General features: G+C 52.5%; 4 protein-coding genes across 4 annotated transcripts; 1 reads left to right on the top strand and 3 right to left on the bottom strand.

Annotated features, from left to right (window-relative positions):
* Nucleotides 1–1,093: 1,093 nt before the first annotated feature.
* On the bottom strand, nt 1,094–3,830 carry Triagg1_7260 (uncharacterized protein; the record flags this gene model as incomplete). The annotated part of the gene is made up of 8 exons (XM_062901976.1): nt 1,094–1,182; nt 1,247–1,337; nt 1,430–1,813; nt 1,869–1,971; nt 2,026–2,042; nt 2,115–2,159; nt 2,617–3,190; nt 3,265–3,830. The coding sequence occupies 8 exons, from the start codon at nt 3,828–3,830 to the stop codon at nt 1,094–1,096; spliced, it is 1,869 nt and encodes a 622-aa protein (XP_062753836.1).
* Nucleotides 3,831–5,161: 1,331 nt separating this feature from the next.
* On the bottom strand, nt 5,162–8,357 carry Triagg1_7261 (uncharacterized protein; the record flags this gene model as incomplete). The annotated part of the gene is made up of 3 exons (XM_062901977.1): nt 5,162–7,088; nt 7,246–7,853; nt 7,920–8,357. The coding sequence occupies 3 exons, from the start codon at nt 8,355–8,357 to the stop codon at nt 5,162–5,164; spliced, it is 2,973 nt and encodes a 990-aa protein (XP_062753837.1).
* Nucleotides 8,358–12,069: 3,712 nt separating this feature from the next.
* Nucleotides 12,070–12,714, bottom strand: Triagg1_7262 (uncharacterized protein; the record flags this gene model as incomplete). Its single annotated transcript, XM_062901978.1, has 1 exon — nt 12,070–12,714. One exon carries the CDS (start codon nt 12,712–12,714, stop codon nt 12,070–12,072), a length of 645 nt encoding a protein of 214 aa, XP_062753838.1.
* Nucleotides 12,715–13,738: 1,024 nt separating this feature from the next.
* Triagg1_7263 (uncharacterized protein) lies at nt 13,739–15,329 on the top strand (the record flags this gene model as incomplete). The annotated part of the gene is made up of 4 exons (XM_062901979.1): nt 13,739–14,227; nt 14,298–14,492; nt 14,554–15,169; nt 15,223–15,329. 4 exons carry the CDS (start codon nt 13,739–13,741, stop codon nt 15,327–15,329), a joined length of 1,407 nt encoding a protein of 468 aa, XP_062753839.1.
* Between the last annotated feature and the right edge of the window lie 325 nt (nt 15,330–15,654).

The raw sequence follows: 15,654 nt of genomic DNA on the forward strand, positions 1-15,654 counted from the left end.
AAACAAAGACCAGGATGCCAGCCGTCGCAGATAAGCCAGAAAATGAGACCTCTGCAGCCAACCAGGCGCAAAGCCGCCCCCAAGGAAGGAGCAAGCGGCATCATGTACTTGTCCGGAGTACTGCGCTGTAACTGTAACTGTACGAGTACGTACTGTAGCATGTAGCAGCTACTAAAGTACCTACCTCTAACCTTGCTGCACGCACGCATGAGACTCCATACTCGTAGCACTTGTTAAAACCAGCATGCCTGTCCGACCAGCCAATAGCGCTCCGTTGGAGAGATTGAAATAGTGCCCAGGCTGGTTTAGATGCTCCGTAAATGCGAAACCCGTTTCCCCCCATTGGCTCCATGCAATCGGCAAGCATCCAATCGACCGGCTACAAGTACAGCTTCCAAATCTCCCACTACTGTACAAGTACGAGTACACACTACAAAGGTCGGAATGGTGGCATCATGCCGCCTCCGCTCTCCCGTCATGCTCTCCATCGGATTTATCAATGATTAAATCATCCGCAGCACGAGAAACGGTCACTCGCCTCAGTTGGCCTCTGGTTTCCGGTCCAGGCACGGCGAGGGCTTTGAACAAAACAAAAGAGAGCATCAGCTGCCCTTGGCTGGGGCACGTGCTCCATTGCCGCCATTGGTCATTCATTGGTCCGGGTCTGTCGCGATGTGATGCCGAGGCTAATAGGGAGATACCTATGATATGATATGATATGATATGATATGATATGATATGAAGCTCCTGCAGCTGTGATGCAAGGGAGATGGATGTAAAAATCACAAGTTAGTTACCTTAGTAGTATTGATGGTAAAAACCTTGATGTACTTACTGGCTCGGTGAGTACGAGTACATGTGCGCAGGGATCATTGCTTTGACGGTGTGGTCCATCTGCCTTTACTTTTGTCCTTTGTATGATATGAGACAACACATACTCTCAAGCATTGTGAACGGGAGCTGACGAAAGAAGATTCTATCAGATGAGAGCGAGTATATAAAGGCCTTGAATGATATGGCTCACTTGCTCAAGCTGCCGGGAGTAACCGGCAGCAGAGACTTTGGGCAAAACCGACTCCTTGTTCTGAGTTGGCTACAGGAGACAAGCATGGTAAATGGTGCGTATCTCGCTCTCTCCAAGGTTCCCAAGGTAGGCTGTGAGATCTCTTTTCATATCGGACACTAGGGAGAATCATATCAGGCGAGTTGCAGGAGCTAACAAGTGCTGGCTTAGGTAGTTACATACTGGTGATGATATCCAAAGTATTCTTGCCCTCCAACTCAAATGCATCGACTGTAACAAGGTCGATGTCGTCGACAAATCTGTCAACGTTTGCCTTGATCAAATTTTACGCCTCACGAGTCTCCTTTGACCATCTCCAAGTTAGTCGTGGTGACGAAGAATTTGGGTGCTGGGGATGTCATGTACTATCTGGGCTTCGGCACCGTCTGCCGGCTTTATAAAGCTGTCCGGGTATCTCCACTTCGAATAGTCGAGAGTTGCAACCGATATACCGGACCATGAGCCAGTTAGGCTTTTCGTATATGACTCGGACGGAGACCTAGAGGCGAGAACATCAAGAAGCACCGCAAGGTCATGGGAGGTCTTGGTCATTGGTCCAGCCGAATCAAAGTTGGTCGACATGGGCACTATGCCGTGCTGGGGGATGAGGCCAATGGTGGGCTTGATGGTGTACAGGGCAGCTCTTCCCGCTGGGCAGAGGAGCGATCCATCAGTCTCGGTGCCGGCGGAGATGGGGGCGTATCTAGCTGACACGCCAACAGCGGATCCGGACGACGAGCCCAAAGGATTCTTGAGGCAGGTTAGGAACATTGGCTGCATCGGTAATAGGAAGATCAAGGCTCACCGAGTGTCCGTCCTTGGAATTGTCGGGATCCAGGCCGCCACGGACATAGGCAGACTGCGCTTGGCCACCGACGGCAGACCAGCCGCTCGGCATCATGGAACCACTGTTGCAAACCGTTAGATGTCGTCAGGCCAAGGAGACACCCGGGGTTCCTTACCGAGAATTGGAAAGCTCCTGTAACACAATATAGGTTAATTACTATACCAGATCGATGCGGGACGAGGGAATATGGCTACGAGTACATACGCTGAGATTAGCCTTGCCTAGGACAATAGCGCCCGATGCAATGAGCTATATTGATCGCAAGTTAGTCAGGAAGCAGTCTGGCAAGCAACACGAAGTCGCGGAGAGGTTTGAACAGTGTCGTGAATGCCAGGCTTGCTAGCAAACCACAGACTGCGAGCTTGAGCAAAGCGGGGGACCAGAACGCAGTTATGATGCTGCTGGCATGTTGGCATCCTACGCTGCTCCCAAGATATCGACAAGCTGCTGAAACCGGCGGATGTAGAGTACAAGGCTTTCGCCCAATGCTTGAGTCTATACAGCAGTGAGGCAATTGGCGATGCACGGTTGGATTTCAACAAGGCATCAATTGCTTCCAGATCGAGGTTTGCTAACAATCTATCTCTCAGTCTGGTTCACTTCCGTCGACTACTCTCAAAAAGAAAATCCCAAGCGTCTACTCAAGAACATTCTCCCTGAACCATGGCAAATAGGTGTCCCTCGCCCAGGCAGTCAGCCGACGGACACCGGCAACGACACAGTAAATATCCATCAAGCTCTTGGTGGTGCCAAACACCCACTCCGCCCAGAGCGTCGTCTTCCCTTCGTGATACGTGGACATGACGAGGTGCCATCGATTGCCCTGCACAATGATGCCTGGGATGAATCCAAGCTTCGACAACGCCGTAAGCTGTTGTGCCCGGGACTTTTCTCCTCCTTCTCCTCCTTCTTCTCCTTCTTCTCCTTCTTCCCCTTCTCCTCCCCCTTCAGCGCCTTGAGCTGGGCGTTGCTTCCGAAGCTTCTCCCCAACGGCCCATCGAAGAAACGCCCACTGTGAAGCATGCCAGACGCCCATTTGCAGCTGAGCCTTGTCCCATTCCAACCCGGGCCTCCTGGTCCCGATGCTAAGCACAAGGGGGCGAAGCTGGAGAGGTTCAAAGTCGGTATGGTTGACGGTCAACGTCGGCGTAATCCCGCTGAACTCAGCCAAAGCCGCCTCGAATGGTTCATCCTGGTCAAGCGAGGCGTGTACGCAGATGTCAACCATCCTACCTGTGGATGGCATCGGTTCAAACTCTGCATGCGGCCGGGCTGTGGTACTGCAACGAGCAAACAGATGATGAAAAGATTCAGCATGATTTTACATATACACGCTGTTGGGAAGTAAACCTACCAAATCATGGCATTAAAGTCATCGCACTGTTCACCAAAACGGTCTTCGAATATGCCGTCAAGCAAGGGTAGATGAACCCGAGCATTCCACATAAGTTCCTCATACTGACACTTTTCACACTCGACGGCCTTTTCCAAAATGCTTTCGACCTCTTCCAAAGACGGGACCCGGCCAGGTAAACCATCGTCGTGGCCTTGTGGCATGAAGGCAGAGTCCCATCTGCTCAGTGACATTGGCTGATCCTTGAGCTTTTCCTCAACGGTCGACTTCAAAGCATGCGGTACGATATTGCGGCCATGACCAATGTCATCCATGAGAAAGAACAGCGCCTTGGCGTCATTAGGCACCGTCTCCTCATTGAGGACTCGATATTCCACACCCGCCTTGCCTAGACGCAAGCTCATCATCCGTCTTTCTGGCGATGGCGCTCTTGACATGGAGCCCGCCTCAGAACCCGACGGGGAGACTGAATACGAATCGTTCATGCTACGAGAGCCCGGACGAGATGTTGCATTGAACTCGAGCAGCGATGGAAAGTTATTGTATCGGCATCGTTTTCGTGTCATGTTGCTTGCTAGGTATTGTCGTCGCGTCTCCCCGCAAGTTAGCTGGAGGACTGGTGAAGCGATGGAGGAAGGGCGGTGCTCGGCGTTGCTCAGAAAGACTTTTCTCGGACCCAAGCAGGGAATTCCCCCCGTTATCTATACTCTGGACAACCTACTATCAACGTATCACGACAAGACGCGTTGTTCTCATTAAACAGCCGGGGCGGGCGACAAGACGCGATATCTTGCATAATGCGACGCCTCCCTGCAATGCTTTACACATGTACGGAGCTCATTGGCCCAAGTAGATGAGATACCAACCCGGGGTAAAAGCCACGAGCGTCACCCTCCAGGACGAGGCTTTCGGTTTGAAAAGCGGAGTTGGTTGGGCTCATCGAATCACAGAGCCTTGTTTACCGGCAGGCGTCGACCTACCACAGCGCGCCCAGCACATGCATTCAAATATCGTGGACAAATCGAGGCCCAGCCTCCCAATCTTTCCAGCCACAAAGCATGTGCTCCATCGTGCCATTCGTTGGTCGGGTGCTGTTGCGATGTGATACCGAGGCCTCTCCTGCAGCTGTGATGCAAGGGAGATGTAAAGGCCTCGTCTCGCTCACCGCTGGTAATACCAAGGTACTATTAGTAGCAACAAGTCATTTCCCGCAGCCTGTCGTATTCGTAAAATAGAAGCAGGTAGAAGAGACCAGAAGCGAAGATGGAGGGAGAGACAATCAAGGACGAGAGAACAAGCTACGGCGACTTCACATGTGCAAACAATGACCTCCAGTTTCTCGCAATGCGTCTCAAACCCCCCTGTGCTAGGTATTTGCGTCCGCTATGTCTGTTCAAACTACCCTCGTAAGCTTCCGCTCGCATGAATATCCTCTGACCCATCCCATGCCATCAAAAACTCCGTGCTAAGTTGGAAGAAGAAAGAAAAAGAACGAAAGAGAAGAGAAGAGCAAAACACGCCTCGCTCCAAAACGAGCTGACCCTAATGCATAGATGAAAAAAAAAAAAAAGAGAAACAAACAAACAAACAAACCGGGCTTGTCCGTCCCAGAGACAATACCCTCCGTTCTACCGTGGCCGTTCCCTCCCAAGAGTGAAACTCTTCTCGCATGTGCTGCGCCCCCCCCTCCGGAGCAAGATAGAACCCTGATGAACAGCAGCTCAAGGGCTCATTTCCACAAGCCGTGCATTGTAATCAAAGGCCTCCCCAGTAGGCGGCGACAACGACGCACATGTGCATTTCCCCAATCCAACTTGCTCAGTGGCATGCTGCTCTCCCATCTCTTATCTGAACCCATCCTTTCTCTCACTTTCTCTCCCGCTCCGCTTCCCACGTCTCACCTGCGCCACCCCCAGAAGCCACCGGTGCCGGGAGATGTTGTCGTGGCTGCGGCTGGCGCCACTTTGACAGTGACCGATCCTGGGGCCATGGGAGCGTTGGGGGAATCGTTTGGTAACCCGTAAGCCTTTTTCAGCGCCTCCAGTTTCTGTTTGGCTTCCTCGGCCTCCTGCTTCGCAATGGCCTGCGCCGTCTTGGCCTGCACAAGATCCAGGAGCAGCGTGTCGAGGTCGTTTGTCGATGACTTGCTGTCATCATTTGACACCATTGGGGTCGCTGGCATCGACGCCGGCAGCGGCGGGACAAGATCGTTACTCTGCAGCAATGACGACCTTCGTCTAATATTCGTAGCGCCCTGAGCAGCGAACGACTTGCTACGTCCAAGCTTAAACTCCCTCAAGCCGGCGGGCGGCTTCGGAGTCCACTCCGCTCCCGAATCGCGGCCACCAAGGGGGTCCCCGGATATCGGCCTCGATCTCATGGCTTGTATTTGCTTTTCCAACCGCTGCTTGTCCTGGTGGAGAGCCCTGACATGGCTATGACTTTCTCGAACCTGCTCTTTGAGAGACGACATTTCCTGGTCCAAATCATGGATCCGCCGGCTAAAGTCCTGGTTCTGTGACATGGCACTGGCTAGCTGATCTTTGGCTTGATCTAATTCGACTTGCAATTCCGATTTCTGGCCGCCAGATGGGGGCGGCTGAGGCTTATCCTTCTTTGTGGTGTCGTCGTTTTCACTTGCATTTCCAAAGCGGCTCTCCACGCGGTCGAGCAGCTCCGAGAGGTCCTCGGTGGATGGCGCATCCTTTGCCTTGGTCGAGCTGTCATCAGACTTCTTCTCTACCCCCTCTGCCCCCTCCCTTTCTTCGGCATTTTCAGTCGCATCTTCAATGGCCGAGCTGTCAGCCCCCTCCTCGCCTTCGCTTGCTGTTGCTTCATCCTCGCCGCTTGCTCTCTTCCTGAGCCCATCCAAAAGAGACCGCACAGCCTTGCGATCCTCCTCTCTCTCCTCTCGCTCACGCTTAAGCTCACTCGACAACAGCGCATGATTCCGCTGCATCTCGCTCAGTGCCGTGAGGAGATCCTCGATCTGGCTATGCAGATACCTATCTTCTGTGTTCTTGTTGGTGCTAGGCGCGGCCTTGGGGCCTACTGGGGTCGATTCACGGCTTCCGGAATCGTCCTCATTTGTGTTTGAAGAATCTCGCGACACGGTGGTGGCATCCGTCGAGGATGAACTCGTGACGCTCATGGAGCTTGCCTCGACTGAGTTTAGAGTCGAGGCAAGGCTCTGCTTGGAGGTGCTCCGACGCAACATGCTCAGCGGCCGTGACGGCGCACTCAGTCCCGGAACCAATCCTGAGCCTCTGGGAAACGCACCAGACGAGGCCCAGATGCGACCGAGGAACCGGGCTGCTGCTGTTGCGATGTCAGATGTGCGAGCGGTATTGGCGGTCGCGACTAGAGATTCGCGGTATCCCTGCTCGAGCTGGGCCAGCTTCTCTCGGGTGACTGTGCTTGTGAGGCTTCCAAAGTCTTGCACAAACTCGTCGGCGTTGTAATGATAGCAGTCCCATAGGCCCCTGGATAAAAGGAGCTGCATCACGTCTTCTAGCTCGGTGCAGGAAAGCAACCTGGTCTCATTCCTCCGCATCAGTGATAGTGCGACGCGCATTAGTGTCTCAGAAGCGCCCTCGGCGAAAATAACGTCGTATATCCGAAACAGCATCGGCAAGGGGCATGTGGTCGCGAAGAAACTCAAGAACCACTGGGAAACATATGCCGTTTCCACCTGCAGATCTTCCAGGTGGCTCCACAGCATAGGGAGATTGGCCCGCAGGAGTTCTCGGAACTGGTATATTCGCACATGAAGTCCCGAAAGGTCTGGCAGAAAGCAACTCCTCAAATCATAGCGGTCCATGAGACTAAAAACGGAAGAGGCCCCGGTCAGTCAGTACTGCTATCGCTTGTATCACATCGGTCCAAGGGTAGCCGTGCCGCCTTTGATCCTGGATGGAAGAGACAAGAAGGTAGGGAGACGGAGAAAGAAAGAGAGAAAAATGGGCAAGGGAAGCTGCTTACCGAACCAGAACGCAAAATGCCTGCTTGTCGGGCATGTGCATCAACAGAGGCCCGACGAGAAACGCGAGGCCCTGGCAGTAGCCAATCTTGGTGTCATACAGACTAAACGTCTTGAGTACCCGGCCAAGCATGCGCTGTCCATCACCATCAGGGTCGCGAAACATTTCTACGCCAGGGAAACTCCGGCCGAGATCTTTGCCTATGAGACCCTCATAAGGGCTAGATTCGCCATTGAGTCGCTCGTACTGTTCCTCCAAGCTGGCGTCGCGAGCGCCAGACATGCTCTGCCACACAACGCCTCGCAGCGGGGGAGGAATTCCCTTGCGGATCTTGTTGGACAGCAGCGTGGGCAGCCTTGCCGCGGTCTGCTGGTAGTCCTTGACGAGGGCTGCGTAGAATTCAAGATCCGTCATCGGTGGCGGGGGCAACATCGAGTATCGTAACGCGGCGGGCGTAGGGTCGCGAACCATCTTGCGGAGCTTAGCCATCGATGGCGGGCGCGGTCTACTGGGCTGAAGCTTCTCAACAAGCTGGACCTTGACCGTCTTTGGGTTTGTCGCCAGCTTGGCATTTTCCTGCTCTAAACGGGCCAGAAGCAAAGCGGTGGACTGCAATCACGGGTCAGCGGGGATGGGGATTTCGAAGGGAGGTCATGACAAAGTATGCGCACGTACATTATCAGTCTCTTCGTCTTTGGTCTGTTCATCTTCCGTCTTTTCCAGTTCCGCCCAGTTAACCTCCTCTGGATCCGAGCAATCGCTATCGACATCGTCAAACTCGCCAAGCTCGTCCTGCAGGCTACGGTTAGGTTCTGCCGAGGCAGACAAAGTAGCGGTCGAGTTTCGCGAGGCGGCTGTCGCATCGAGACCGCCCTCGTCGGCGGGCTTGCAATCGCCGTTGGTCGGCAACGTGGGTGAGTCGGGCAGCTTGATTTCGAGACAGTTATTGGTGTCCAGCGACAGCGCCGGCGGCTCGGAGAGCCTCACGGTAACCATGGAATCACGGGTCGTCTTTGGTGTCACAGCTTCGGCATCGTCGACGGGCTTCGGGGCTGTTTCGGCAGCCAAGGTGGGAGTGGACGGCTCGTGGCCGTGCTTTTCGCCGGCGTCCATTGCCATCAGGGCCCGCCCGGCTGGTCGTCGAGAAGAAGAAGAAGAAGAAGGACAATTTTTGGTGTTGAGCCTGCTCTTGGTGGATAGGTAGTGAGGGCTTGTGGTGAGGCGGATTGCTTTGCTCCAAAGCCTTGTCCCTATTGTCCCGGGGAGGCTTCAGATACCGCCTTCCTCCTTTCCGCCGTGAAGACGGCAGAGATACGGGTAGCGCAAAGTGGTTCGACTCGATTCCTGGAGCAGTCTGTGCTCAGCACCTCGTACCCAGTACCCAGTCTCTACCTGGTACCTACCTGTACTACCTGGTAGTAGCAAGGGAACAGGTAGATCGGATTAGTAGCAGGTACTCGTACAGCACCACGAGGTGAAAGCGGCCCTGGATACCCCGAGCCTGGGCCCGGTGTGAGAAAGAGCTGCCTTGGTTAGGTACTAGGTACCTAGCAGTTGGTGTTCGGTGAGCGGAGTCCTGGTACGGCACTGGTACGGCAGAGGGTCGTTTCATCGAGGGGTGAAAGGAGTTGCTTCAACGCCGGGGGGGGGTCGCCTTGCCGGGTCCGTAAAACCAAGATTGGAGAGGGAGAGAGGGAAGAAAAAAAAGAAACGATAGAAAATTCCCAAGGCCAAGGGCAGAAAGATTCCCCGGGGACAGACCTAGGCTGTGGGGAAGAAAGCGGCGTGCTGTATGTAGGTGAGCAGATGGTACGTCCGGGCAGCGTGGATGGAGTCGTGCCCAGATTGCTACTAAACTAAAGTACCTAGATACCGTGCTACTGTAGTCCTGAGCCCCCCCGGAAGCGCCGTCGATGAAGTTGGCAGCTCAATTGGCGTGGGCGAGAAATTGCACCGGCTCGACGCAGCGACGGGCTCATCATCGAGTTTCGATTTCTGGTGTGTGCAATGCATATGGGGTAGCGTCAGGTCAACCCATGCGTATCATTGGATGCTAATTGTCCGCTCGAGTACACGGCAACCCCCAAGCACCAGGATAACGGGGTACTCAAGTCTCGCACCGCCATCTGCGTGCAGCTCCAGGTATCTCCCAAACCTCGGGTGGTGCCACGATACGGTACCTAGGCTGTAGCGTCAGGGGTCGTTCGACCCGCCCTGACCACCACTGCGACTTTGTGTGCGAGTGGGCTCGTCAATGCATCACATCGAGCGGTCACTCATTTGGCCTGGCCGTGTGTAACATTTGGCGTCATGCAGCAAACTAGTAGGTAACTGTACTCGTACAGACGTCAGTGTTTCCTTCGGGAAATTTTCCAGCTTCTCTTTTGTATACTTTTTTTTCTTTCCTTTATTTCCTGTTTGTTCCAATGGATGTTCATTTTTTTTCCCTTGAGGTCCTTTTTTGTGGCGTCCGCAAGTGCCCGTCATTTCCATCCACGCAGCACTACCAACCACCAACTCTAGCCGCTATCCGCTATCCGCAATCCCCTGATTTCCCTCTCTGCCCTATGTACAGCACCCCGTACCGCAGAACATACATCATCTCCTGCTTCATCTCATCTGTCAAAAATCTCAACACCCCCACAATTTCAAAGCGCAGAATGAGGCATGCAAGAGGCCGTGGAGATTGGCCTTGCCCTCACTTTGCGATCAGCGCCATTGTCCCTCGTTTGAATGGCCAGCAATCGCCGTGCTGGAACGAGTAGTACTCCTTCATAAAAATAAATAAAAATAACCGCCGACACTCGCCACAAAGGGGATGCACACGCCAAGGAAGATCCACCCCACGCGGGAGAGGACATGGGTGGATCCTTGCCACCTCCTGTGGCGCGAGCTGGTGGGAGAAGAAGCTCCAGCCACCTCTGAAAGCCCCAAATCTTGACGTCTTCCAAGTACTCGTAGTAGAGATTTTAGACGCCAGCCACCAAATTACCAACAGACGCTGTGCAGCAAATCAGAAGATGCTCTACCTTCTTTGCTGGCCGAGGGTGTGTTTGAGGAATACTAGGAGTATTCCTTTTTCCCCTGGTAAATGCAGAATGAAGCGCTGGTTGCTCATTCGCCAGATGCTATGGAGTACCTTCGTTTTCCCGTCGTGAGTTGTACAAGATGCCGTTCCACTTCGAGATGTCCTCATCAGGTTTGGGAAAACTTGGGCAACGCTACGCATACAGTACATGGGTCAGGTGAAGATCCCATTGGAGCAACACTGTGTATGGCCCGATAATTTGGTGCTTTTTCAACATATGTAGACAAGTACCTAGAGACACCAAAGCTTTACAGTTGCTTGCTTGTCAACCAGATGACCTCGGCCTAGCATGATTCAGTCGTCGCCTCCATTAGGTACCTCTACCTAGGCAACGCAACGCCATGAACCAACCGATGCATTGGAGTAATGTTACAACTCACAAATCGACAATGACCAAGAGAAAGAAATCTTGCCACCAGCATGTTGAGTGAGGAGATTTTTTTTTTCCTTTTCTCTCATACTTCATCACACCGCTGTTCTTCTTCAGCGAAGCTACCAACGTTAGTCTCACTTAGCAGCATAGCGCTGCAGCAAACAGGGATCAATTCTCCAACTCAGCATCGTAGAGAACTAAACTGCTTGCAGTACAAGTAAGCCAATGCTGCACCGAGCTAAAAACAAGCGACTTCTGCATCGCTCTGCTTTTGGTAAAACTGACAAGGAAATGAACTGTTTTGTTCCCCAGTGCGGCTCTCTCATAGGACCGATGCATGTCTCTGGTCTCCATCCGGCATCCATCCGGCAACTGACGTAGAGAGATCTATCGGCCAGGCATTGTGTCTACCTCTTGTATGTACGGAGTACTCGTACAGTATACGGCAAGGCATGGGCTTTAATTCATGGCAAGCGAGTATGGCGTATGGAGTATGCGAGTACCTAGTACTCTGTGGGATCAGCTAAAGAGGCTTGCATACTGTAGGTACCTAGGTAGTTGGAACAGCATCGCACATGTCTATTGATGTCCTCTCTACCTCATGCTGTGGAATGATACAAGCGTTTAATACATGTACCCTGCCCCCATCATCATCTTGATTGGCCTTTTTGCACATGGCTTCTTTGACTGGCATCCCCCCTTGCCTCCCCTTCTAAATGGGCATCTTGAAAAGTGTCCAATGCGTATCGACAATACGCTCAAGACGCATGTCATTACTGTCTGCCATCAAAAAACCGTCCGCATATGATCTCGCGCCAACCAGGACCATATTTACTCTCGCATATAATGGCAATCTCACTTGCCACTTCCTCGCTCACGTCTCTCCACTCTGTCTCTGTGGTCCCACGTCTGTGTTCTGCCAGAGTTGTAATATCAAACGCGTGTCCTGCCCACACTCCCCTGTGGATAGGTAAGGCACAGTCTATGCAGGAGCAGGGGTTTGTTGTCCAGCAGATGCGCGAGATGATAACTTGACCAAATCCAAAGCCATCGATGAAAGGACCGTGGATGAATTCTGGTTTCAGAGCAATGGCTTCTGAGCGGACAAACTCCTTCGCTGTCAAGTTTCGAAGAACCCATGGCTGGTCTGGTGGAAAGTAGGTTGCCTCTTCGGCCATGATCTCCCGAAATGTCGACTTCAATGCAGGATCGAACCTGAACTTGTTCCGATCTCTGCATCCTACATATATATCCCCCGACAATTCTGACAGAGTGAACAATTGTGCCTTGTAGCCAAAGAGGGGAGTAGTGAAGTGATGCAGCGTCATAGGGCAGTTCGGCTCAATCAGCGCATCTTGGAATTCCTAGTTGTAAGGTATGTCGACCACTTCTGGTAGTTCGGCCAACTCTTCTGCAGAGAACAATCCTGGAGGATAGTCTTTCGGTTCAACGTCATCTCCTACGAAGAGCATCTTCTGGCCAGCCCAATTCCCAAAATATGAAGCGTAATGCTCGTGGAGGTCAACCCTTCCAACGGCCCAGAGACGTCGGCTCGCCAGAGCGAGGCTAACAACGTCCTTCATGGGAAAGATATGATCAAAAATCAGTCGAAGCAATTCCGTGGGGAGGTTGGAAAACGTGGCTGGATTGGTATTGGCGTCGCTGGGCTTTGTTTTTGCCCGCTGCTGGTGCCCAGAGGAGTCGGGACGCTCTTCGCTGTTGGCTTTGCGCTTTAGATGGCTCTTTTCCTGCGTCTCCTGGAGCGAGCCTCCAGCGGTTGCTTCGGCAGCCTGGCATTCGTTCTGGGGCTGCGACGCTGAGCCTAGAGATATAGCCATGTCAAGTCTCGGCGAGACGCTTTGCCGTTGAATGGGTATAGCAACGAGCTGCTCGATTTCTTCCCCCATCCAGTTGAAAAGCATCTCTCCAGGCGTGCCTCTCAACTTGGCGTACCTCTCGAATTGTGGAGCTATGAGTTGAAATTGTTCATGCTGCTGATCATCCGCCATGTTGACGATATCGGATATTGGGGTTTGCCTTGATACCAGATGAATTTGATAAAAATGAGACAGGCTGAGAACACGTATCTGCAGCTGGACTTTAATACCTATATGGAAGAGAGTGAGGGCGGGAGGAAGAGCAAAAAAAACACAGAGGGTTCAAGTGATTGGAAGCAGCTTGCACTTACCTTACCTACATGAGGTACCTACAGTGAATCACATTCAGGCATTTGGCCTCCATGACACTTGCTCTCCTACATGTACTCCACGAAGCCGGCACTTGACTCTGGGACAGCGAATGCGAGACAGGTAAGGACCACGGAGTGACAGCATTCCAGACACTGCCCAGGTGCTATATTTAGTAGGTAGGTAGCGTCAAAAAAGATCCATTCGAACCAGCCTTGGCCGCCGTCAGGCTACTCGTACAACAGAAAGCCTCTAAAGACTTGGTACAAAAAGGACTCAGATGCGTCGTTACCATGGCGCAAACTTTTGGGGGTCCCAAACCCTTCTCTATCTCGATCGAGGGGCCTCGTGCCTGATGAGATCAGATCTCCTCCGTGGAGCTGAAGTTCTCTGAGATGGATTATATCTCCCCCAAGGCTAATGACAATCTTTCGATGATCGACTACCTTAGTAGTTGCGTGATAGCCTAAGAATGCCTTCGGGCGCCGGTGGGGTATTGAGTAAGGGTTCGCACTGTGAAAAGCGTCTGGTATGGGGCTCTGGTAATGGTTTTTGTACTTCCGTAATAGGTAGTTTTCTACCCTAACTTCATTGCTCATAACGATTACCAGCCTAAAAAGGCTTACCAGACCACTGACTAAAAACCACCCCCGGGCTCCTAGGTGGTCAAAGCCGTTAGTCAAAAGCGGCAAAGCCCAACGGTTGTTGGACGGAAGCTTTGTGGCGTTTATAGCACAGACCGTCGATCTCACGTCCCACTATGAAAATTCCACGGCTCGAGATGTCGTCTCATGGCAGCTACGGCTCGACTCTTCTCTCTACATTTGCCCCTATGGTTTGATCCAATATGGAGGGCTGGCTAAAAGAATCCGGAGCGGTTGGTTTGGAGAGCCTGGAGCTGGCCGATTTCCCAGTCACCGGACGTGGTGCGAGAGCACTGCGGCGTTTCAAGCAAGGAGAAAGGATTCTCACCATTCCTAGTGACTGCCTCTGGACAGTCGAGCATGCATATGCAGATTCTCTTCTGGGGCCAGTCCTCCACTCTACACAGCCGCCCTTGTCTGTCGAAGATACCTTAGCTATCTATCTCCTTTTCGTACGATCGCGCGAGTCTGGATACGATGGCCTACAAAGTCATATAGCGGCGTTACCCGTGAGCTACTCCTCGAGCATCTTCTTTGAGCATGATGAGTTGGAGATTTGCGCAGGGACTTCACTGTATACCATTACGAAGCAGCTAGAACAGAGGATTGAAGACGATTACAGGGGACTAGTCATGCGAGTGCTTGGACTGCATCTAGATCTTTTCCCACTCGACAAATTTACTATCACAGATGTGAGTAGCATTATATGCGCTTGATGGATATTGCGAACCATTAATCAACGTCTCCTGTTCTTCTCTTTAGTACAAATGGGCCCTCTGCAGCTTCTGGAGTCGTGCGATGGATTTCGTACTGCCGGATGGAAAATCGCTTCGAGTTTTGGCGCCCTTTGCAGATATGTTAAACCACTCACCGGAGGTTAAGCAGTGCCATGCCTACGATCCCTTGTCTGGAAGCCTCTCTGTCCTTGCGGGGAAGGACTATGAAGTTGGAGACCAAGTATATTCACCTTACACCTTGATTGTACTGCGTGTATGCTTACCTGAGACTATTTCTTTAGGTTTCCATCTTTTACGGATCTATTCCAAATAATCGTCTTTTACGTCTCTATGGGTTTGTCATGCCCGATAACCCCAACGACAGCTATGACCTCGTTCTTTCAACACATCCTATGGCCCCATTTTATAAGCAAAAGCAGAAGTTGTGGGCATTAGCCGGGCTCGATTCGACCTCTACCATCTCCCTTAGCCTCACTGATCCTCTGCCGAAGAATGTCCTTCAATACCTTCGTATTCAGCGGTTGGATGAATCAGACCTTGCTGCCATAGCGCTTCAGAAACTCAATACAAGCGAGAAAATCAGCGATTCAAAGGAGAGAGAAATCTTGCGATTTGTAGTAGAGTCGATTGGAAGTCTCTTGGATAGCTTCGGGACTCGGTTAGAAAGGCTGCAGGGAAACCTCGCAGAGGGCGTCTATCCTCCGGGGGGGAACGCATGGGCAGCGGCGCACGTCAGTCTTGGCGAACAGCGGGTGCTAAGATTGGCGAGAAAGAGAGCCGAGGAATTGCTAACGGCGATGGAGAGCGGGAATGGGAATGGAAGCAGTTTATCATCAGCGCCGGCTCGATGCGCAAGTTGTGGGAAGGCTTCTGTGCCGTTGATGCTGTGCGGGAGGTGTAAGGGGGTCATGTATTGCGGACGGACTTGTCAGGTCGCCCATTACAAACAGCACAAGGCGACATGTCGGGCAAAAACCACTACGAGCTGATCTACAATGAAATGAATACAGATGCGATCCCCGCGTTCTACATGACTGCGCAAGACGACTTCGCTTGATACCTACCTAATTTCAAGTTGTCGTCTTGCTGCGGCCGCGGTGAGGTGTGGTGGGTTTAAACCTCATCAGACGGCAAGGCGTGTGGATGCCGAGAGAGCGCCGTCGCTGATGGACGAGACGCCAGCTGGCGGTGATGCGACCTGACACCTGGCCAGCCAAAACCAGCAAACGCCCCCACGCCGCCATTTGTTGTCAGCGGCAAGCGACGACAAGATTCGTCAACATGGAGCACATCAACCCATGCCCGCAACCTCGTATACCTCCGAAGCGCATCGAGTATGAGCATATTCCAGTCGCGCCCTGGTACTGGGTCCTTGAATGTAT

Source organism: Trichoderma aggressivum (assembly GCF_033847375.1).
Source record: "Trichoderma aggressivum f. europaeum strain CBS 100526 chromosome Unknown scaffold_031, whole genome shotgun sequence".
In the NCBI taxonomy this organism is placed as follows: Eukaryota; Fungi; Ascomycota; class Sordariomycetes; order Hypocreales; family Hypocreaceae; genus Trichoderma; species Trichoderma aggressivum.